Source organism: Stomoxys calcitrans, chromosome 4, assembly GCF_963082655.1.
Source record: "Stomoxys calcitrans chromosome 4, idStoCalc2.1, whole genome shotgun sequence".
Lineage (NCBI taxonomy): Eukaryota > Metazoa > Arthropoda > Insecta > Diptera > Muscidae > Stomoxys > Stomoxys calcitrans.
The window spans coordinates 98457359-98476966 of NC_081555.1; the positions used below are offsets into that span (position 1 = coordinate 98457359).

Consider the following 19608-nt stretch of genomic DNA (forward strand, 5'->3'; position numbering starts at 1 on the left):
CCGCGGGAACAGTGTGCCCATTGTTATTTAATGGCGCCAATAACCCGCCTTTTCATATCGAGCTTCATAGACACTTAGTATTTGTACAAGAGGCGGTGCCGCCCGGCCTCTCACTGAAACTCTCCGCTCGATACTGCTGATTGTCTGCGACTGCCGTTGCAGCTACTCGGTATGGAGCATTCCACTATCCGCAACCTTTGAATGCGCCGTATAGTGTGATTTTTGTCTGTCGAGAGGAGGCTTTGCTCAAAAACTTCTTGCTCAATCAAAAGTAGCATCTTTTAGAGAATATTATCTTTCGTTTCTTCCAAAACTAGTTTCGTTTGTTTCGTTCACGGCGGTTGCAAGGCAGATAAAGTTGCTGATAAAGCTGTTGTTCCAACTTTCTCCATTTTCTTTATCTGCTCAGGTGTACAAGACTTTGTGGGAGTTGTTACCATCAACTTTGACTTATCTCCATTTACTGCCAGACCCACTTTCGTTGACTTCTTTTGATATTTAGCGTTAATCAGCAAGCGCCTCGAGTATTTTCAAGGTTTTGGAGCAGTGTAAATATATGGTCTATAGCTGATTTTACGGGTCTTAATCCGCACTAATAGGGGATGATTATTTCTTTGACTTTAGACTTTCATTTTTTACACAGAACGCTCGATAGCATCTTGTTTGCGGTGGGGAGGAAACTTGTTCCTCTGTAGTTGGCACATACTGTCTGGTCCCCTTTCTTGTGCACTGTTCATTGTATGCTAAGGTTCCATTTATCGGGTATGCGTTGTTCTAGCCAGATTACGCAGACGAGCTGATGCAAACGCCTTATCAGCGTATCGCCTCCAGTCTCAAACAGTTCAGCCGGCAATCCATCGGTTTCTGCTGCCTTATTGTTAGCCGGGTTACTGCTACGTGGACTTCGTTCTGACTTGGTGGTAGACATTCTATACCATCATCAGGGATTGGTTCTGTGGTATACTCATGGCCACCATTGTCCGATACCAGCAGTTGGGAAAAGTGTTCAGTGCATATCCTCAGCACACTTTCTGTATCTGTTACTAGATTTTCTTTTTTTGTCTCTGCAGGATTATGTGCCTGTACCAAAGTCATCGCTTTGATGTTTAATTCTATGGTAGAATGGTATGCCGACTTCATTCTGGCCTTCTCCTTGCGGAAGAGACGTTTCTCCTTTCTCCTTTTCTCCCGATACCACTTCTTCGCTGGCGCGTTACTGCTGACTGTAAAGTTGCCCTGTGTTCCGCAATCTTGGCTTCAGTAGCTCTTTGACACTCTAGCTCGTACTATGGGTTCCTGGGGGAGGCTTTTGGTAGCCAGGTACTGATGTTGCTGCTCTTTCCATAGTGGGCAATGGTTTACCATTGCGCTACTATACTATCGGGACAGGGAATGCTTTCTTCAGGCAATTGCGTTAGCGAAGTGAAGTACGCCGTTGCCACTTGCGCTCACCTATACCATAATTCTAATTTTGAATAGATCATTGGAGACAGTAACTGCCATCTTTGAAAAGGTGAAAAATAAGTCAGTTTATGTGGGGCATTATTTGCATCCTATTTTGATTTAACCGTTCTATAATCGTCGTTATTTACTCTCTAAAACGTTTCATCTGTAACATATTGGGCCATCTGTCCTTTAGGGGAACTGAAAGTGAGAGGGCCCCAAAATTGGATGTCAAAATCATGTTATATCCCATTCCATTTTGTTCTGATTATACCATATATTGCTTGGTGTGTGTGTTCTTAATAACGATTACGTGGATTTTTTTGTTTTATACCAAAAACGTCAGAATTCAATTTTTTAACAAAAATTTAGGTTTCCGAAAATAAAAAATATTTGGTGGAAAATATTTAGTATGTACCTGAAATAGATATTGTTCCAACGTTGTTGTTGAACTATTCGTAGTGGTCATATATATTTGCATACTATCATTCATCTTAACTGGGACTAATTGAACCAAAACACCATTCTTGTTCAGAGCTGTCAACTTCGGACCTTGAGGCTGGAAATATAAAAAACAAAACCACATACTCATTGGTTTATATTTTTAAAAGTGGCCTACACCCAGTTAAATACTTACCACACTAACATTATTTGAAGCTGCTGTATTAGCTAGGGGATCATTGACGAGAGAATTCGCTGTGGCTAGGTCCAACGAAGGCATATTTATACTAGCGGCAGCCCTAATTGATGACAGATCATTGCCATTTGTAGGCGCGGTGGCTGTCGTTGGAATGATATTACCCAAATCACCCAAAAGACCGCCGCCACCACCACCACCACCACCAACACCTGCACTGCCCATCAGCACATTGTTCATGTTGGCAGTGCTGACAACATTGGAGGTAACATTCGCTGCTGTGGATGATTGAGTCGAAGACATGTCCAAACCGAGTAAATCAAGGAAATCTTGATTATTCGATGTTGTTGTGGTATCATTGTTGGCGTTGAGCGTATTTTTCTTTTGTACAGATAAATCTTGTGTTGGTGTTGTTAAATCTGATCCACCCAATAGATCTAAAAGGATATTCTGTAGGAAAATCAAGAGTTAAAAGAGTATCATTAAAAGAAACGCCTTTTCTGTGTACTTACAGTGTTATCACTCATGGTATTCATATTGCTTTCAGTGACGATTTGATCGTCACCCAAACCATTTTCAATTAGATCAGGACTTTGATCATCATATGAACCGCTGCTCTCGCCGTTTTGTGAGGACATGCGACTAACTTGCATTGCTGGCATTTTCTCCAGTAGAGGTGGACGCAAATGTTTATATGAGCCAAATAGTTGAGAGAACTCTACACCTCTTTGCTGTAAATCCACATTTAAATGGCTGCCAAATGAGGTAATTAATGCTTGAATTTCTCTGTAAAGTTTACAACACATCAAAATTGATTACTCAACTCATTTTTCTGGGAAAATAATACTTCAACTTACTCTACACAACTCTGGAGTCGGGTGCTTAGCTTGGCTAATGACACTAAAGCATATTGCTTACTGGTGGTTGAAACTTGAGCAGATGTTAAAAATTTATGATACATTGCAATCAATTCACTTTCTGATGGACGTTCAAAATCTGTAATAAAAATAAAACAACATTTTCGAAAATAATGTCTGGTACTATGTTCGTTTCTCATATTTGAAAACACGATTACATTTTTGAAACACCACAAAAATACTGAATGAAATCAGCAAGTTTTTATACTCTCCACCATAGGATGGGGGTTTACAAATTTCGTCATTCTGTTTCTAACACCTCGAAATATGCGTCCAAGACCCCATAAACTATATATATTCTTGATCGTACTGACATTTTAAGTCGAACTAGCCGCGTCGGTCCGTCCGTCTGTCAAAACACGCCAACTTTCGAAGGAGTAAAGCTGGACGCTTGAAATTTTGCACAAATACTTTTTATTAGTGTAGGTTGGTTGGGTTTGTAAATAGGCCATATCGGTCTATGTTTCGATATAACTGACATATAAACCGATCTTGGGTCTTGACTTTTTAAGCCTCTAGAGGGCGCAATTATCGTCCGATTTGACTGAAATTTTTTGGTATCACTTCCAACAACTGAGCTAATCGGTCTACAAACTGGTATGGCTACCATATAAGGGGATCTTGGATCTTAACATCTTGAACCGCTGTATGGAGCAATTCTTATCCAAATTGGCTTAAATTTTGCGCGAGGTGCTTTATTATGACTTCCAACAGCTGTGCATATCGGTACATAATATGATATAGCTGGCATAAAAACTGATCTGGGATCTTGACTTCTTGACCCTCTAGATAGACAGGATAGACAGGCGACATTGACCTATTTTAGCTTCTTACGCATTGTGCGCAGTGCTACCGTTTTTTGAAAGGTTCCTACTAAAATTGGTAGGTTTTTATTCTCTTGGTAGGTTGGAAGGCTGACCCTCAAATGAAATTTTCGTTACCATAAAAAATGCATTGACATATTTTAAGCGAAATAGTGGTTTGATTTTTATTACAGGGTGTCACTTAAAGCATTGGATAGTTTTTTGGTTTCATTGCAGGAAAACTTGCTTTGATTATTTTTGCGCCACCTAGTGGTTTTATTTTTACAATATACAGCTTAATTTTGATTAATAAGTACTATATCACCAAAAAAGTGTGACAGATTGGCCACACGTATGTATAGTTATTTGCCACAATGTGTTCGCTACCGAAAGTTTCGCTTTAGGTGCATATTAGGCCTTACTGAAAAAAATCCAAGGGATAACCAACTTTCTGCGGTTTCTGTGTATGCGTTAAGAGTGCAAAATAAAATCATGAAAGTCGGGGGGCCTTATATTGTAACGGTGATCTCACATTTTCAAATTTCAAAGTGCCTAAGTTCTGGTATTGACTGTAACTGGTATGAGTGTCAAGGGATCTGATCCAAATTTCGTAAATTCTGGATAAGAAATGCGAGTTTTATTCGTTCACTGCCTTCAATCGGAAAATTTGGCTATATGGCAGCTATATACACATATGCTCAGATAAGTTGAGAGATCATGCAACTCACTGTCCTGGCATGGAATAGCTGTGAGCATCACACAGGCTGGAACATTGAGGTCCGATCTGTGTGGTGTTCATTGCTGTCACGATCAGCTTAGCTGCGAGTCACCAGTTGCGGATAGTGGAATGTTCTATACGTAGTAGCTGTAAAGACAGTCGTGGACAATCGGCTGTATCGAGCGAAGAGTCTCAGTGAAAGGTCGGGCGGCAATACTGAGTGAGTGCCCTTGATGCTCGATATGAGAAGGCGAGTTATTGGCACCTTTAAATAACCAATGGCAACCCTGAGGCGTGCAAACGTTGAATAAAATAAAACACTAAATCCACTTACCATCATCATTTGCGCTATACATAAACATATCACCATATTCACCAATGGCCCAAACGGCCACCTGTAATAATGGCTGTTTATCTTCACAATGATTGGCCACTTGTAAAGATTCCCAAAAGCGTGTGGTTATATAGGTTTGCTCAATCGCTGGACTGCTGGAGACAAGCTGTATTGTCGACGAAACGACATCATCACGTACATAATTACCAGCCTGCAAAGAAAATTTTTTAAATACAATCGTTGTCAGTGTTACCAAAAGTTCTGTTATAAAATAGTTATGTGGTCTTACCGCTATTAAGACACTTAATTGTGTGTCCAGATGCCATCTTGTATTTGGCGAATAACGTTCCGCCGCCAATATCATACCCGAACTACATTGAGCCTTGAATTCGGGATCAGCTTTTTCCAAGAATAACAAAAGCTCCTTTGTCATCGTGCGTATATTTTGGCCATTTATCAAAGCAAATGACAATTCCATAGCACGTTTTCGTATCGACACATCAGGATCTTTGAGGCACTCCAAAATTGTAGTACGATGTCGCTGTACAGCGGACGTATCTGCATGTACTGTACGCAAAAGTGTATTCAAAGCCACATAACGTATATTTTTGTCCGAGTTCAATAGGAATCGGCCCAAAATATTTACAGCCAAAACACGTAAGCCACCTTCCGATCTAAAATTGACCAACAAAATAAATCAAATAGACGATATTTCTTATCGGTGTGAGATATCTTAAAAGTTAAAATTTTTTCTTTGGTGATGGGTCACTGAAAGCCAAAACAGAATGAGTGCGTTGATCTTTAATTCTGAGGTTCGCGTTGCAAAAATGCAACTCTGCACCTTTGACGCTTAAAAGAGAGCGTCCTCTGTTAAAAATTGTTAAAATTTTTCGAGAAGCTTTTTATACCCTCCACTTCACTTCCAACAACTGTGCCAAGTGTGGTTGAAATCGGTTCATACACTGATATAGCTGCTATATAAACCGATCTCGGGTCTTGACTTCGTCAGCTGTTAGATGGCGCAATTTTTATCCGATTTGGCTGTTAATTTTTATTTCCAATAACTGTCCTAAGTATGGTTCAAATCAGTTCATAACCTGGTACAGCTGTCATGTAAACCGATCTTGGATGTTGAGTTCTTTAGCTTTTAGAGGGCGCAGTTCTCAACCGATTTGGCTGAAATTTTGCACGAAGTGTTTTGGTATCACTTCCCACAACTGTGCTAAGTATGGTTCAAATCGGTTCATAACCTGATATAGCTGCCATATAAACCGATCTTGGATCTTGAGTTCTTAATCCGTTATGTGTCGCAGTTATCAACCGATCCGGTTTAGCTGAAATTTTGCATGAGGTGTTTTGTTATGACTTCCAACAACTGTGTTAAGTATGGCGCAAATCGGTACATAACCTAATATAGCTCCCATATAAACCGATCTGGGATAGTGACTTCTTGAGCCTCTAGAGGACGAAATTCTAATTCAATTTGGCAGAAATTTTGTGAAATGTCTTCTTCCATGACCTTCACCATGCGTGTTCAATATGGTCTGAATCGATCTATAGCTTGATACAGCTCCCATATAAATCTATCTCCCGATTAGGCTTCTTTAGCCCCCACAATGCGAAATTCGTATCCGAATGCACCGAAATATTACCGAAATATGTTCAGCATTCAATTCATTTACGGTCCGAATCTGACCATAATTTGATATGGCTCGAATAGCATAACAGTTCTTATTCATTGTTCTTTGTTTGCCTAAAAAGAGATACGGCGCAAAGAACTCGATAAACGCCATCCATGGTGGAGGGTATATAATATTCAGCCCGGCCGAACTTAACACGCTCTTACTTCTTTACCATTTGTTTGCAGAGTTGCAATTTTCAACGCGACGCTGATTTAGGCCTTGAGATATTCGAGGCGACGGTAATACTACATAGACAAGTATATGTATCAAACGATTCACGAGGTAGCAAAACAATTTTCCAACAAAGAATTTGTGACAAGTATTCTATACAGCTTGTTTATTTGTGAGTCTAGTTCTGTTTTAAATATAACCGGCTCGGCCAGACTTTCCCTTCCGATTTAATGGTTTTTTATGATTGCAACAATATAAGTTCTTAACGAAGATACATACCGTATATCCATTATTGACAAAACAGTCTCATACAATATGGTATTGCCGACATTTTTACTCGTCTCCGTATTTGTGGCCACCTGTGCCAGTATATCGTTCATGGCCTCCGAGGCATCCGTGTCATTGTGACCCAATATGCGTAACAGACGTAAAATTTTCACTTGTAAAAATGGATCGCTTACGCCGCTTACATCATGTTCGGGCGAATAACCTCCCAATATGAGGTTTTTCAAGATGCGAACTAAATTCGGCACAATCTAAATTTTTTTTTTAAGAAAAAGAAAAGAAACATTAATTTTATTGATATTGTTTAAAACTTTTCAAAAGTTCGTGTGTTTTAAAAACGTACATATGTTCAATAAAACGAGAGTTTTAAAGTGTTAGAGTAAAGAGAGATTATTGGGAAATAGAGTGCCAGTGCGAAAAGCCAAATAGAATAGAATTGAAATTAGTGAAAACTTCTTTTCTCTCCATGTGACGAAAAATCTAAACCGCACAAGTGAAACTTAATTAAGATAAGGAACATGCGTGCCATATAAGGAAAAAATAAATAAATCAACAAAAAAAGTTATAATTAAAAACAATTTATTGTCCATATGTACAATGTGAAATGGTCGAAAAATTTAATATTTAACGCAAGCAAGTTATGTGAATACGTAACTTCCTACGAAAACCAGTTTATTTTTATATCATCACTACAAAATGTAACATGAGAATAAATTTTAAAAAATATATCACTAAAAAAATTGGTGGTAGAACTTGGTACTGACAAAAACAATTGCAAATATTGAAATTTGTGAATAAACTTACAAAAAATTCAACATTTTCTTTAAATTACTTATTGGGTTGCCCAAAAAGTAATTGTCGGTAATATAGTAGTAATATAGTCGGCGTTGACAAATTTTTTCAACGGCTTGTGACTCTGTAATTGCATTCTTTCTTCTGTCAGTTATCAGCTGTTACTTTTAGCTTGCTCTAGAAAAAAAGTGCGCGAAATTTTGTTTACATTTGTTTGTTTGGCGTCAATTTTAATATGGGTACCACATGTATTGAAAGAAATTCATTTAACAAACCGAATCAACGCCTGTGATATGCACATTAAACGCAATGAATTCGATCCGTTTTTAAAACGAATCACAACTGGAGATGAAAAATGGATTGTTTACAACAACGTTAGTCGAAAACGATCATGGTCCAAGCATGGTGAACCAGCTCAAACCACTTCAAAGGCTGATATCCACCAAAAGAAGGTTATGCTGTCTGTTTGGTGGGATTGGAAGGGTGTGGTATATTTTGAGCTGCTTCCAAGGAACCAAACGATTAATTCGGATGTTTACTGTCAACAATTGCACAAATTGAATACAGCCATCAAGGAGAACCGACCAGAATTGGTCAATCGTAAAGGTGTCATATTCCACCAGGACAACGCTAAACCGCACACATCTTTGGTCACTCGCCAAAAACTGAGTGAGCTTGGCTGGGAACTTTTGATGCATCCACCATATAGCCCTGACCTTGCACCATCAAACTACCATTTATATCGATCTTTGCAGAACTCCTTAAATGGTAAAACTTTCGGCAATGATGAGGCTATAAAATCGCACTTGGTTCAGTTTTTTGCAGATAAAGGCCAGAAGTTCTATGAGCGTGGAATATTAAATTTGCCAGGAAGATGGCTAAAGGTTATCGAACAAAATGGCAATTATATATTTGATTAAAGTTCATTCTAAGTTTTATTAAAAATGCATTTACTTTCTTTTAAAAAATCCGCAATTACTTTTTAGGCAACCCAATATTAACTAAATGCCGTTAGAGAAAATTTAATAAAATGTTTCTGCCTTAGTCACAAAACTTAAATATAGATTTGAAATAGGTTTATTTGATATATTTCCTTTATAGAACTGTCAAATAAACCTATTTTAAGGCTGTTTGTCTTAAGAGAAACTTTCATTGATGTTTTGTTATGTCAAGGCGATAGTCCTAGATAGTCGTTTTCGCCTACACTTTTGTATTCATTTTCCGTTTTTTAAAAGAATTTATTTTAGATTTTCGATATATTGTCCTAGTAACGCCTTTTTTGTGGCATTTTCGTCGAATAAAGACAACAACACTACGCACGAGTTGTTCTCCAATATCGGCAACAACAATACACTTGCCTTAGAAATATGTTAAACAAGTTACCGTTATATATATGCAAAGAACCTATAACGATGGCATCAGGAAGTGCAGTGACAGGAAAGTCAATGCAGTTTAAAGAACAGGGAGCAGACGATGAGATCATCACCTTATAATTGGTCCTTCAGTAAATGGGCATCTGGGGATGCCAATTATTGAGGTAATCCAGATAAACCTCCACCGGAGCGAGACTTCTACACACGCTCTGATGGAGAAAATTAGCAAGGGCAAGATTCATATTGCCTTAATTCAGGAGCTATGGACGACGCGGAACAAGTTTCTGGATTGAACCATATCAACTACCAATTATTCTATGCTAACACTGGAACTCGGCCGAGGACCTGCGTTATTTGTCATTAAAATTTTAATTATATATTTTCCCCAGAGTTGTCAACGTGGGATCCAACAGTGGAGCATACCTCGTTAGTTGTCAAAGTCGGATGCAACAGTGGAGCATACCTGGTATCACTTTATCTAACCTTCGACTCTCCGACAGCGCCACCCCCGTCGGAGCAGCAAAGGCTGGTGGGGAAAGCAAAACAGACAGGAAACGAGGTACTAATAGGGTGCGATGCGAACTTTCACCACATTTCATGGGGTAGTACCAACACTAATAAGCGGTGCCAAGCCCTGGCAGAGTTCTTGAATACTAACGACCTAATAACACTTAATATTGGTAACACCGCTACCTTTGTTAATAGGATTAAGGAGGAAGTATTAGATGTGACGATATGTTGGGAAAATCTAATCAATGAGGTTCAGGATTGGCGGGTCACCATGAAACACTTTTTCTCTGATCGTCGCTACATTAGGTTTAGAATAGCACGGCCAGCGCCGAATCCGATAAGATTCCGGAATAAGTTGAAAACCAACTGGACAAAATTAGGAAGGCTACTCAAAAGAAGAGTTGGGAAAGATAAGATTAGATTGTCCAAGCATAGAAGACATTGACGAGAATGTCAACAGGATTATGACTGCACTGGTGGGGTCCTTCGAAGATAGTTGTCCTCTTCGGGAAAGGAAAGCAGCCCAAGAAAACCCCTAGATGATCGGGGAGATTCGTAATATTGGGAAAGAGGTTCGCAGACTTTTTAACAGAGCACGTCGTAAAAAAGCGGAAGTGTATTGGGATGTGTATTACACACGGCCGGGCTTTAACGGAGTAAGGGCGAATGGAAGAGCAGACAATTTCGAAGTGAAGGCCAGAGGACTGGCGTCACTAAACTTGGTTAACCCGAAGCTTTTCGGGTCGACGCAGTCCGAGTTAAGGGCGTGGGCGACGAACGCGCATACAACCCTATGGAACAGAGGAACGGTCGGTAGGATGGCGAAAATCCTATGGGGGGATCCAGATCGAGAGAGGACCAGGCTATTACTAAAAGGAAGTAAGAAGGAGGTCAGTATAGCTTTTGGTGTCATAATCGGATACATGGTACTACGAGCTTTCTTATGTAAAACCGGTGCGGCAAGTGATAGCGGGTGTAGGGCATGCAGGCAAGAAGATGAGACGTTGTAGCATTTGCTATGTCATTGCCCGACTTTCGCGGATAACAGACATTGTGTACTTAGGTGGGGACACGATACCAGACATGAAACAAATTAGGGGAGTGGCATGGAAAACAATAAAGGATTTTGTAAGTAGCACGGAATTCCTAACTTAGATTTTCTTTTTCGAGGTTACTTTTTTTAGTAATTAGAGCGCACAACACGACGAATACTGCCTTAGGTGTATATCCATAGTGGCATGGAGCGAATCCGCACCCTCTTTTCAACCTAACCTATATATTTTATAGTGTTTCCAACCATGTCTGGTATTTCCGAAAAATTACTATAACCTTGCATGAAGGCGATAGCTGACACACGTTCATCGCTTAAAATAGGAAAGAACCTACTCGAATCGTTCATCACCAAACAAAGTTTCAGACAGGCATATAGGTTATCAAGTGATCTCTAGTAAAACCTGTTGGAAAAGATTATACAATAATCTTCTGGAAATGGATAGACGTAGCAAACTATTTAAAAATAAATCTAACTCTCGACAGGTAAAAATACACCATCTTAGACATAAAATTCAATTTGTGTTTGTTTGTTTGTTTGTTCCGTATAGACTCAAAAACGGCTGAACCAATTACCTTGAAAATTTCACAGATTGTGTAGGTTGGTCTGGAAGGAAACATAGGCTATATAATTTTTTGATAGTACTTACCCCAAAAGAACTACCCTAAAATAAAAGTGGACCGATCGGGACAATATGGGATTCAAATGAAAGGTATTCAAGAGTAGAGTACGAATTTCATAATAAAAGTTGGGACCAAGTAAAACCCCTTTAAATAGGTTTATTTGACGATCATGACAATATGGGACTCAAATGAAATGTATTAGGGAGTAGGTTACGAATATGACATTAAAATTTGCGTTCAAGTCTAGGTGGCGCTTTTCCTCCTAAAGATACATCAAATGGGTTAATTGACTCATTACGACAATATCAGACTCAAATGAAAGGTATTTGAGAGTAGAAAACGAATTTGATATCCAATTTTGGAGTCAAGTGTTTTGGGATATGCCACTATACTGAACTTCATTTCCGTTGGGAATAAAGAACGAATTTGATATCTCTTTTCAGTGCAAAGTGCCGGTGGCCGTTTAGAGCTATAGTCAAGGCTAAAGGTAATCATAGTGAGCAAAATAGAATGTATACTAAAATTTTGATTACTTCCACACATTTTTTGTCATTTTATAGTTAATAAAAATATTTTCACGAAAAAAATTGGTCGTTTGAATTGGAAATACTTTATGCCAGCTACCCTGTATATTCTGGATACTGTTAATGATGACAGGCTACAACAAATTTAACTAAATATAAAGTCGATTAAACAAAATATGTTTCATTTATAATCATGTATTTTCTGATGCTTCTCATTATAATACGTGCGAACATTAAAAACATAACTCTAAATCTAATTTATGTTTTGTTATTAACAATAATCGTAAATATGCTTATAAGCAATCTCAAACATGTGTTCTCAAAGAATATATTCTAACTAATCGTGGTGTTGCAATAAACAAAATACTGAATATTATTTGGTAAAATCGAATGGGAAATCAATCCAATTAAACAAAAAAAATATGGTAATGAAGTTACATGTTCATACCTCTCGATTTCCGCTATCCTGGCAAGCAAATTACAATTAAATGGTAAATGTATGTTGGTTTGTTGTTTGGTTTTATGAGAATATTTTTTTTTATATTTCGAATGGAAAAATTAAAAAAATAGCGTTAATAACCTTTAGCGTAAGAACTTAAATTAAAAAAAAAAATAAATAGCCAAAAACAATAATTGAAAGAACAGAGGTAGCAGCTTTTATATGTATAATGAATGTGAGAAGGGAAATTAAACAACGAATGCCAGCCAATTCTGATGGTGGTTTGGTATAGAGTACATAGTAGTGGATATGTTTCCAGAGTATTTAGCAGGATTAAGAGTTGAGTGAACATTAAGTCACTAAACATTCAACATGCCAACACGATGCGTTTTAGTTTAAGGATATAAATGTTATTTTTAGATTGTATATTTTGTGGTTGTACAGCAGTTGGTCAAAAAAATACTAAAGGCAGATCAACAAAATAAAAATTAGAATACTAAAACCTAGAGTTTGGAATGTTATGCAAATACGAAATTTTACCATATATTATTTGACAAATACAGTGATATTTTGCTTTAAAATTTTGATTTTCGCAGTTCCCAAGCCATTTTATGTTTAAACAAGTTAAAGCATGATAAGTTCGGCAGGGCCAAATCTTATATACCCTCCACCATGAATAGCATTTGTCGAGTTCTTTGCGCGGTATCTCTTTTTAGCCAAACAAAGAACTGTTATCCTATTAAAGCTATATCAAGTTATAGTCCGATTCGGACCTAATGGCTCTTTGTCCCTTGTGTGAACTAAAATATCTACATATGTATATAATATGAGGTTATGGGCCGATTTAGACCATACTAGGCTTGGATGTTGGGAGTCACAGCAGAAATCATCGTGCGAAACTTTCGCCAAATCGTGTAAGAATTGCGCCCTCTAGGGGCTAAAGAAGTAACATGGGGAGATCGGTTTATATGGGACCTAATACAGATTTTGCACCGTTTCAGTATTGTTGTTGTTGTAGTCACATGTCTTAATGTGGAGGTGGCGATCCTCGTCTAGCACTTATTGGTGAGCAAGGTCGTTCCAAGAGCTCGTTGGTGAACAAACATCATAGGCACTCAGTATTTATGCTAGTTCCGGTGCCACCCGGCCTCTCACTGAGACTCTCCGCTCGATAACGCTGATTGTCTACGACTGCAATTGCAGCTACTCCGTATGAAGCATTCCACTATCCGCAACCTGTTGACGCGCCCGGTAACTCGCAGCTAAGCTTTTCGTGATAACAATGAACACCACACAGATCGGAACTCAAAGGTCCAGCCTGTGTGGGGCTCGTAGTTACCCCGTGCCGAGAATATACATGGTACCGTTTCAATTTATACATGGTACTCATTTTGGCGATCATAGAAGAAGCCATCGTTCGAAACTTTAGCCGACTGTCTAAGAGTAACGCTCTCTAGGGACTTGAGAATTAATATCGGGAGGCTAGTTTATATGGGCGGTATATCAGGTTACGGAACGATTCGACAACATTCGACATGGATGTTGGAAATCATAGCAGAAATCATCATGTGAAATTTTAACCAAATCGGATAAGAGTTGAGCCATCTAGTGTCTTAAGAATAAAATCGGGAGATCGGTTTATATAGCAACTATATAAGATTATGGAACGATTCATTGAGAGAATCATTTGTGTCCAACATTTCAAATTTTCGCAAACTACGCGAAGCCATTGCACGCAATGCCTTTGACAGGAGCCCACAGAGAAGTCGAAGGAAAGCCTGGGAGTACAAGTGGACGCCTGGTTTAATGATTTCCAAGAGCCTTAATCTTCTGCGCTCCTTCTTCAATCTTTGACACCAATTTTCGAGATGTCCCGGTTGGCATATACTTCACTTGCAAATGCAAATTTACTCATGAAAATTCCTTTATTGAACCGGGCCAAACTTCTCACATATCAATGAGTGCTGTTTGATTAAAGATTAAACTCAATGATAAGGGCCTCCTTTTTAAAACTGAGTCCGCGTGCCTCAATGTGTCACCTCTTTAGGGCATGTTACCTCACAAATGTCGTCAGCATTAGGAGAGGATTTTTAGCAGATGTGAACATTCGCAAGTTATTTGGCTTTTTAAAGCGATCTGGATGGTTCAACGGTAGGAACTAGAAGGCATCTTCCTTCTTCTGTTCCTGTAGTATCACAATGGACAAAAACGTCTAAGTGAGTCTGAAGGACTGCCACTTAAACCTAACCTAACCTAGGAGAGGATAACCACCGCTGACATTTTTTTTCTGATGTTTTTCAGGTTTCCAACTCAGGCGTTCAGCGTCAAAGGCGGTCATGCTAACCTAGAGGGGGCTTAAGAAATCATATCATTGGATAGGTTTATATGAGGGCTATATCAAAATATGAATCGATATGGTCCGTTTGTAACGGCCTCCATCAATAAGAATTATCTGTACAAAATATTTAATTGTTGTTGTGGTTATATTTGTACATTTGTGGAGGAGAAACAGTCCTTGGCCAGGAATGATCCTGAATGGATCCTGGTACCTATACCCGATTGCAGTGGGGTTAATAGCTAAAGTTATTTCGACAGACGGACGAACATGGCAAGATGAACCAAAAATGTCAAGAAGTTCAAGAATATATTTCGTATCTCGAAGTGTTACATAGGGTATGACAGATTAGTATATTCTATGGTGGAGAGTATAAAAACACGGTCGAGGTGTCGCACCACTTTTGTATAAATTGTTTTTTGCTTGGCCTTAGAATAACGGCCACTTAAGTAGGTATGTTAGTTCGCTGTGACTTTAAGCCAGTATTTTCCAGTCCTTTTATACAAAAAATTATTTTTAATCTGTATCTCTGCTTTTTTAAAAAATTTTTAACTTATTGTATTAAGTTACAACTGCTGTACACGCAGCAAGTGAGCATGTGTGTGCTTTGAAGTAATATTGAGGAAATGTGAGAAGGAAAATATCACTACCACAGAAAAGGCATTTAGATGGATTTTGATTTTTTTTCTTTCTCAAGAGGATTATGCAAAGGATTATTATGCATATACAGCATAGTACTTTTTGTACAAGATATTTCCACTGGTCTCAGAGACCATTTCTTTATAGTTTTTCGAGACTATAAAAGTATTATACATTTAAGGGAAATAATTATATACATACCTTTTTAAAATGCATTAACGTGTCGGCACTATTTTCACACATTTCCGTAATTAATGTGACGCCAGTAATTAAAATACCTATAAAAGTAATAAAATTTGTTAGTAAAGTTTTAAGTTTTTTTGTAAAAAAAAATGAATATAATACTTTAAAAATAAGAAACTTTTTTATGTTAATTTTCTTTAAGGTGAGTCAAGCTAATTTAAACATGAGAATGAAAAGATATTGCCAGACAGCAGATGGATTGATCACAGGCAAACGTTACTTAGCTTGGTGAGGGCTAGTTGTATCCTACGTGGTATCTTTATGACATAGGTTTTGTTGAAATTGAAAAATGTATTTACACGCTAAAAGGGCAACATTCTATTACATATGAAAAAGATTATTTTTTGTATGGCAACTCTATTACTTAAAACAAAGATTTTTTCTCATTCTCCTTTTGTACACTGAAGTTAGAGGGTGTATCCATTTTAAACGAAAGGTTTTCTGGATTAGCAAAGTACAACAGGTTTCAAAGTAGATAACAAATAGACTAAACGAATCAATCAATGTGGATTTGAGAAAGACACATAGCCTAGTTCGTCTTAATCATTTGGGCACCAGTTAAAAATATTAAAAACTATCTAGAGAGATATTTTGCATGGCGCATTGCTGCGAGCCAGCTAGTCAACAATTAAAAACAAAAACTTTTTTTTAATATGAAGATATTTAGAATGTCCCAATAGTTGTTACTCTACGAGTTACAACTACTCGCACGTCGGCATCAATCCTTGCTCTGTAGGAGTTGAGGCAGCTGTATCTGCCGGAACGTAATTGAGCCAGAACTACTCTGGTTTGCCGGAGGAGGTTAATTTCTTCAGGTGCAATGGGAGGCGGTCGTTCTCCAAGGACTAAATTCACCGGGTAGCCATTTACCGCATCTGCTACAGTGTCGGCATGAATGTTGTCTAGACCTGTTTGATATGCCGCTTGATCTAGAGGTTCTCACTTGTAATGCTGAACCTCACGCTCTAGATCATGTAGATTTACCTTAAGGCTTCTGGGCGGTCCCGTGTCCCGTTATGACACCAAAAGCTATACTGACCTCCTTCTAACTTCCTTTCAGTAATAGCCTCGTCCTCTCACGATCCGTATCACCCCATAGGATTTTCGACGTACTACCGACTGTTTCGCTGTTCCACAGTGTTACATGCATGTTTGTCGTCCACGCCCTTAAATCGGACAGGGTTAACCAAGTTTATCAACGGCAGTTCTCTGGCCTTCACTGCCAAATCGTCTGCCCTTTCATTCCCCCTTACTCTGTTATGGCCAGGCACCCAAACGATGCGTATTGTGTCATCCTCAGAGAAGACGTTTATCTCCTTCTTACACTGCAAGACTGTTCCTGACCTTACCGTCCTGGTTGTAATTGGCCTTATGACCATTTTACTGTCCGTAAAGATGTTCACACTCGACGTTCTTGTGTTAGCATCACACCACCTCACGCATTCCGTGATCGTCCGGAACTCTGCCTGCAGAACCGTATTATGGGCAGGCAGTCTAAAACAGATCTCAGTCCCTGGGTTCTCAATGCATATCCCCAGACCTACTCTGTCCCCTAGCTTCGATCCATCCGTGTAACATGATCTTCCAGAAGGCAATACTAGGGTTCCGTCAGTCCAAGACTACGCCGCTCATACTCGACCTAAAGTGTCGTTTTAGGTATCCGATCGGATACCTCTTCACCTCCTTCCAGGTTTCCTATCGTCGGTTCGATTATACCGCAATGGTATGACCTGCTCCTATTCTCAATCCATTCTCCCATCGCTTTTAGTCTCATAGCCGCAGTGGCTGCCTCACATTTAATTTGCATGTCAATGGATCGGATTTCTAGAACAGTGCCCAAGTAAACGTGGTCCTCATCGCTCCGCCTATGCAAAGACAACATGTTCTCTGAACCTGTTGTATGGTCCTTATGTTGCACTTTTTCTCCATAGCAGTCCACCAAACTATCGAGTCGTAAGTAAGTATTGGTTTAATCACGCTTCTGTAGGGCCAGACTATACTCGGATTCAGTCCGAATTTCGAGCCTACGGCCCGTCTTCATAGTGCCCAACATCTGTGAGCCTTCTCAGTAACCTCCTGAATGTGACACTTCCAATTAAGTTTCCTATCCCAGATCAATCCTAAATATTTGACCTTGTAATATATTGAAATCGTTTTATTGAGGAAACGTGGTGCGTCAAATTGGCTCACCTTCGTATTCCTCGTGAACAGGCATATTTCAGTCTTCTCTGGGTTAACATTGAGACCTCTGGGTCTAGCCCATTCATATGCCATATGCAAAACTCTTTCTCGCGTGCCCTGTGCCTCTTTCTATTTATGTCATGACAACATGTTCTCTGAACCTGTTGTATGGTCCTTATGTTACACTTTTTCTCCATAGCAGTCCACCAAACTATAGAGTCGTAAGTAAGTATTGGTTTAATCACGCTTCTGTAGGGCCAGACTATACTCGGATTCAGTCCGAATTTCGAGCCTACGGCCCGTCTTCATAGTGCCCAACATCTGTGAGCATTCTCAGTAACCTCCTGAATGTGACACTTCCAATTAAGTTTCCTATCCCAGATCAATCCTAAATATTTGACCTTGTAATATATTGAAATCGTTTTATTGAGGAAACGTGGTGCGTCAAATTGGCTCACCTTCGTATTCCTCGTGAACAGGCATATTTCAGTCTTCTCTGGGTTAACATTGAGACCTCTGGGTCTAGCCCATTCATATGCCATATGCAAAACCCTTTCTCGCGTGCCCTGTGCCTCTTTCTATTTATGTCATGAAACCCTCAATTTATCCTGTTCCTAGGCATATGGTTTATCCAGTCATTAAGGATCGAGTCCACCAGGTACTGGTCCAAAGATTGTTGTTGTAGCAGTGTGTTTTACACTGAGGCGGCAGCCCTTGCCGATTGTGGTCTAAAGATTAGATCAATGTGTCGGTCCGCACATTATTAAACGCCCCCTCAATGTCAATGCAAACCGCCAATCTGTACGTCTTGGCATCGAAGATTCTTCTATTTTATGCAAAACCTCGTGCAGGGCAATCTCCACCGACCTTTCTGACATAGGCGTAGCATATTTCAGCAGTTCGCTGGATATGCTACACTTTGTCATGGTATCCACAATGTGTTCCATGGTTTTGAGTAGAAAGGACGTAAGGCTTATAGGCCTAAAGGCCTTTGGTGTCGCAAAATTTGCCTTGTCGGGCTTGGGTATAAACACCACCCTTGCCTCCTGCCTGGCTTTCGGAGTATATATTGGGTTGCCCAAAAAGTAAGTAATCGGTAATATAGTAGTAATATAGTCGGCGTTGACAAATTTTTTCAACGGCTTGTGACTCTGTAATTGCATTCTTTCTTCTGTCAGCTCAGCTGTTACTTTTAGCTTGCTTTAGAAAAAAAGTGCGCGAAATTTTGTTAACATTTGTTTGTTTGGCGTCAATTTTAATATGGGCACCACATGTATTGAAAGAAATTCATTTAACAAACCGAATGAACGCTTGTGATATGCACCTTAAACGCAATGAATTCGATCCGTTTTTAAAACGAATCAAAACTGGAGATGAAAAATGGATTGTTTACAATAACGTTAGTCGAAAACGATCATGGTCCAAGCATGGTGAACCAGCTCAAACCACTTCAAAGGCTGATATCCACCAAAAGAAGGTTATGCTGTCTGTTTGGTGGGATTGGAAGGGTGTGGTATATTTTGAGCTGCTTCCAAGGAACCAAACGATTAATTCGGATGTTTACTGTCAACAATTGGACAAATTGAATACAGCCATCAAGGAGAAGCGACCAGAATTGGTCAATCGTAAAGGTGTCATATTCCACCAGGACAACGCTAGACCGCACATATCTTTGGTCACTCGCCAAAAACTGAGTGAGCTTGGCTGGGAACTTTTGATGCATCCACCATATAGCCCTGACCTTACCTCAACCATCAGACTACCATTTATTTCGATCTTTGCAGAACTCCTTAAATGGTAAAACTTTCGGCAATGATGAGGCTATAAAATCGCACTTGGTTCAGTTTTTTGCAGATAAAGGCCAGAAGTTCTATGAGCGTGGAATACTAAATTTGCCAGGAAGATGGC

General features: G+C 39.2%; 1 protein-coding gene across 4 annotated transcripts in view; it reads right to left on the reverse strand.

The window, feature by feature from the left end:
- LOC106095997 (AP-1 complex subunit gamma-1) overlaps positions 1 to 19608 on the reverse strand; it is a 60651-nt gene that overhangs the window by 4089 nt on the left and 36954 nt on the right. For 3 of the 4 annotated variants that reach the window (XM_059366167.1, XM_013263485.2, XM_013263486.2), the window contains 9 exons: positions 15478 to 15554; positions 12312 to 12329; positions 6985 to 7241; positions 5142 to 5526; positions 4853 to 5063; positions 2938 to 3076; positions 2593 to 2866; positions 2081 to 2530; positions 1862 to 2002 (listed from right to left, as the gene is read on the reverse strand). In XM_059366167.1, the coding sequence (XP_059222150.1) occupies positions 1862 to 2002; positions 2081 to 2530; positions 2593 to 2866; positions 2938 to 3076; positions 4853 to 5063; positions 5142 to 5526; positions 6985 to 7241; positions 12312 to 12329; positions 15478 to 15554 (1952 nt within the window). The remainder of the gene's footprint in view (positions 1 to 1861; positions 2003 to 2080; positions 2531 to 2592; positions 2867 to 2937; positions 3077 to 4852; positions 5064 to 5141; positions 5527 to 6984; positions 7242 to 12311; positions 12330 to 15477; positions 15555 to 19608) is intronic. The other variant, XM_059366168.1, reaches the window with a different exon arrangement.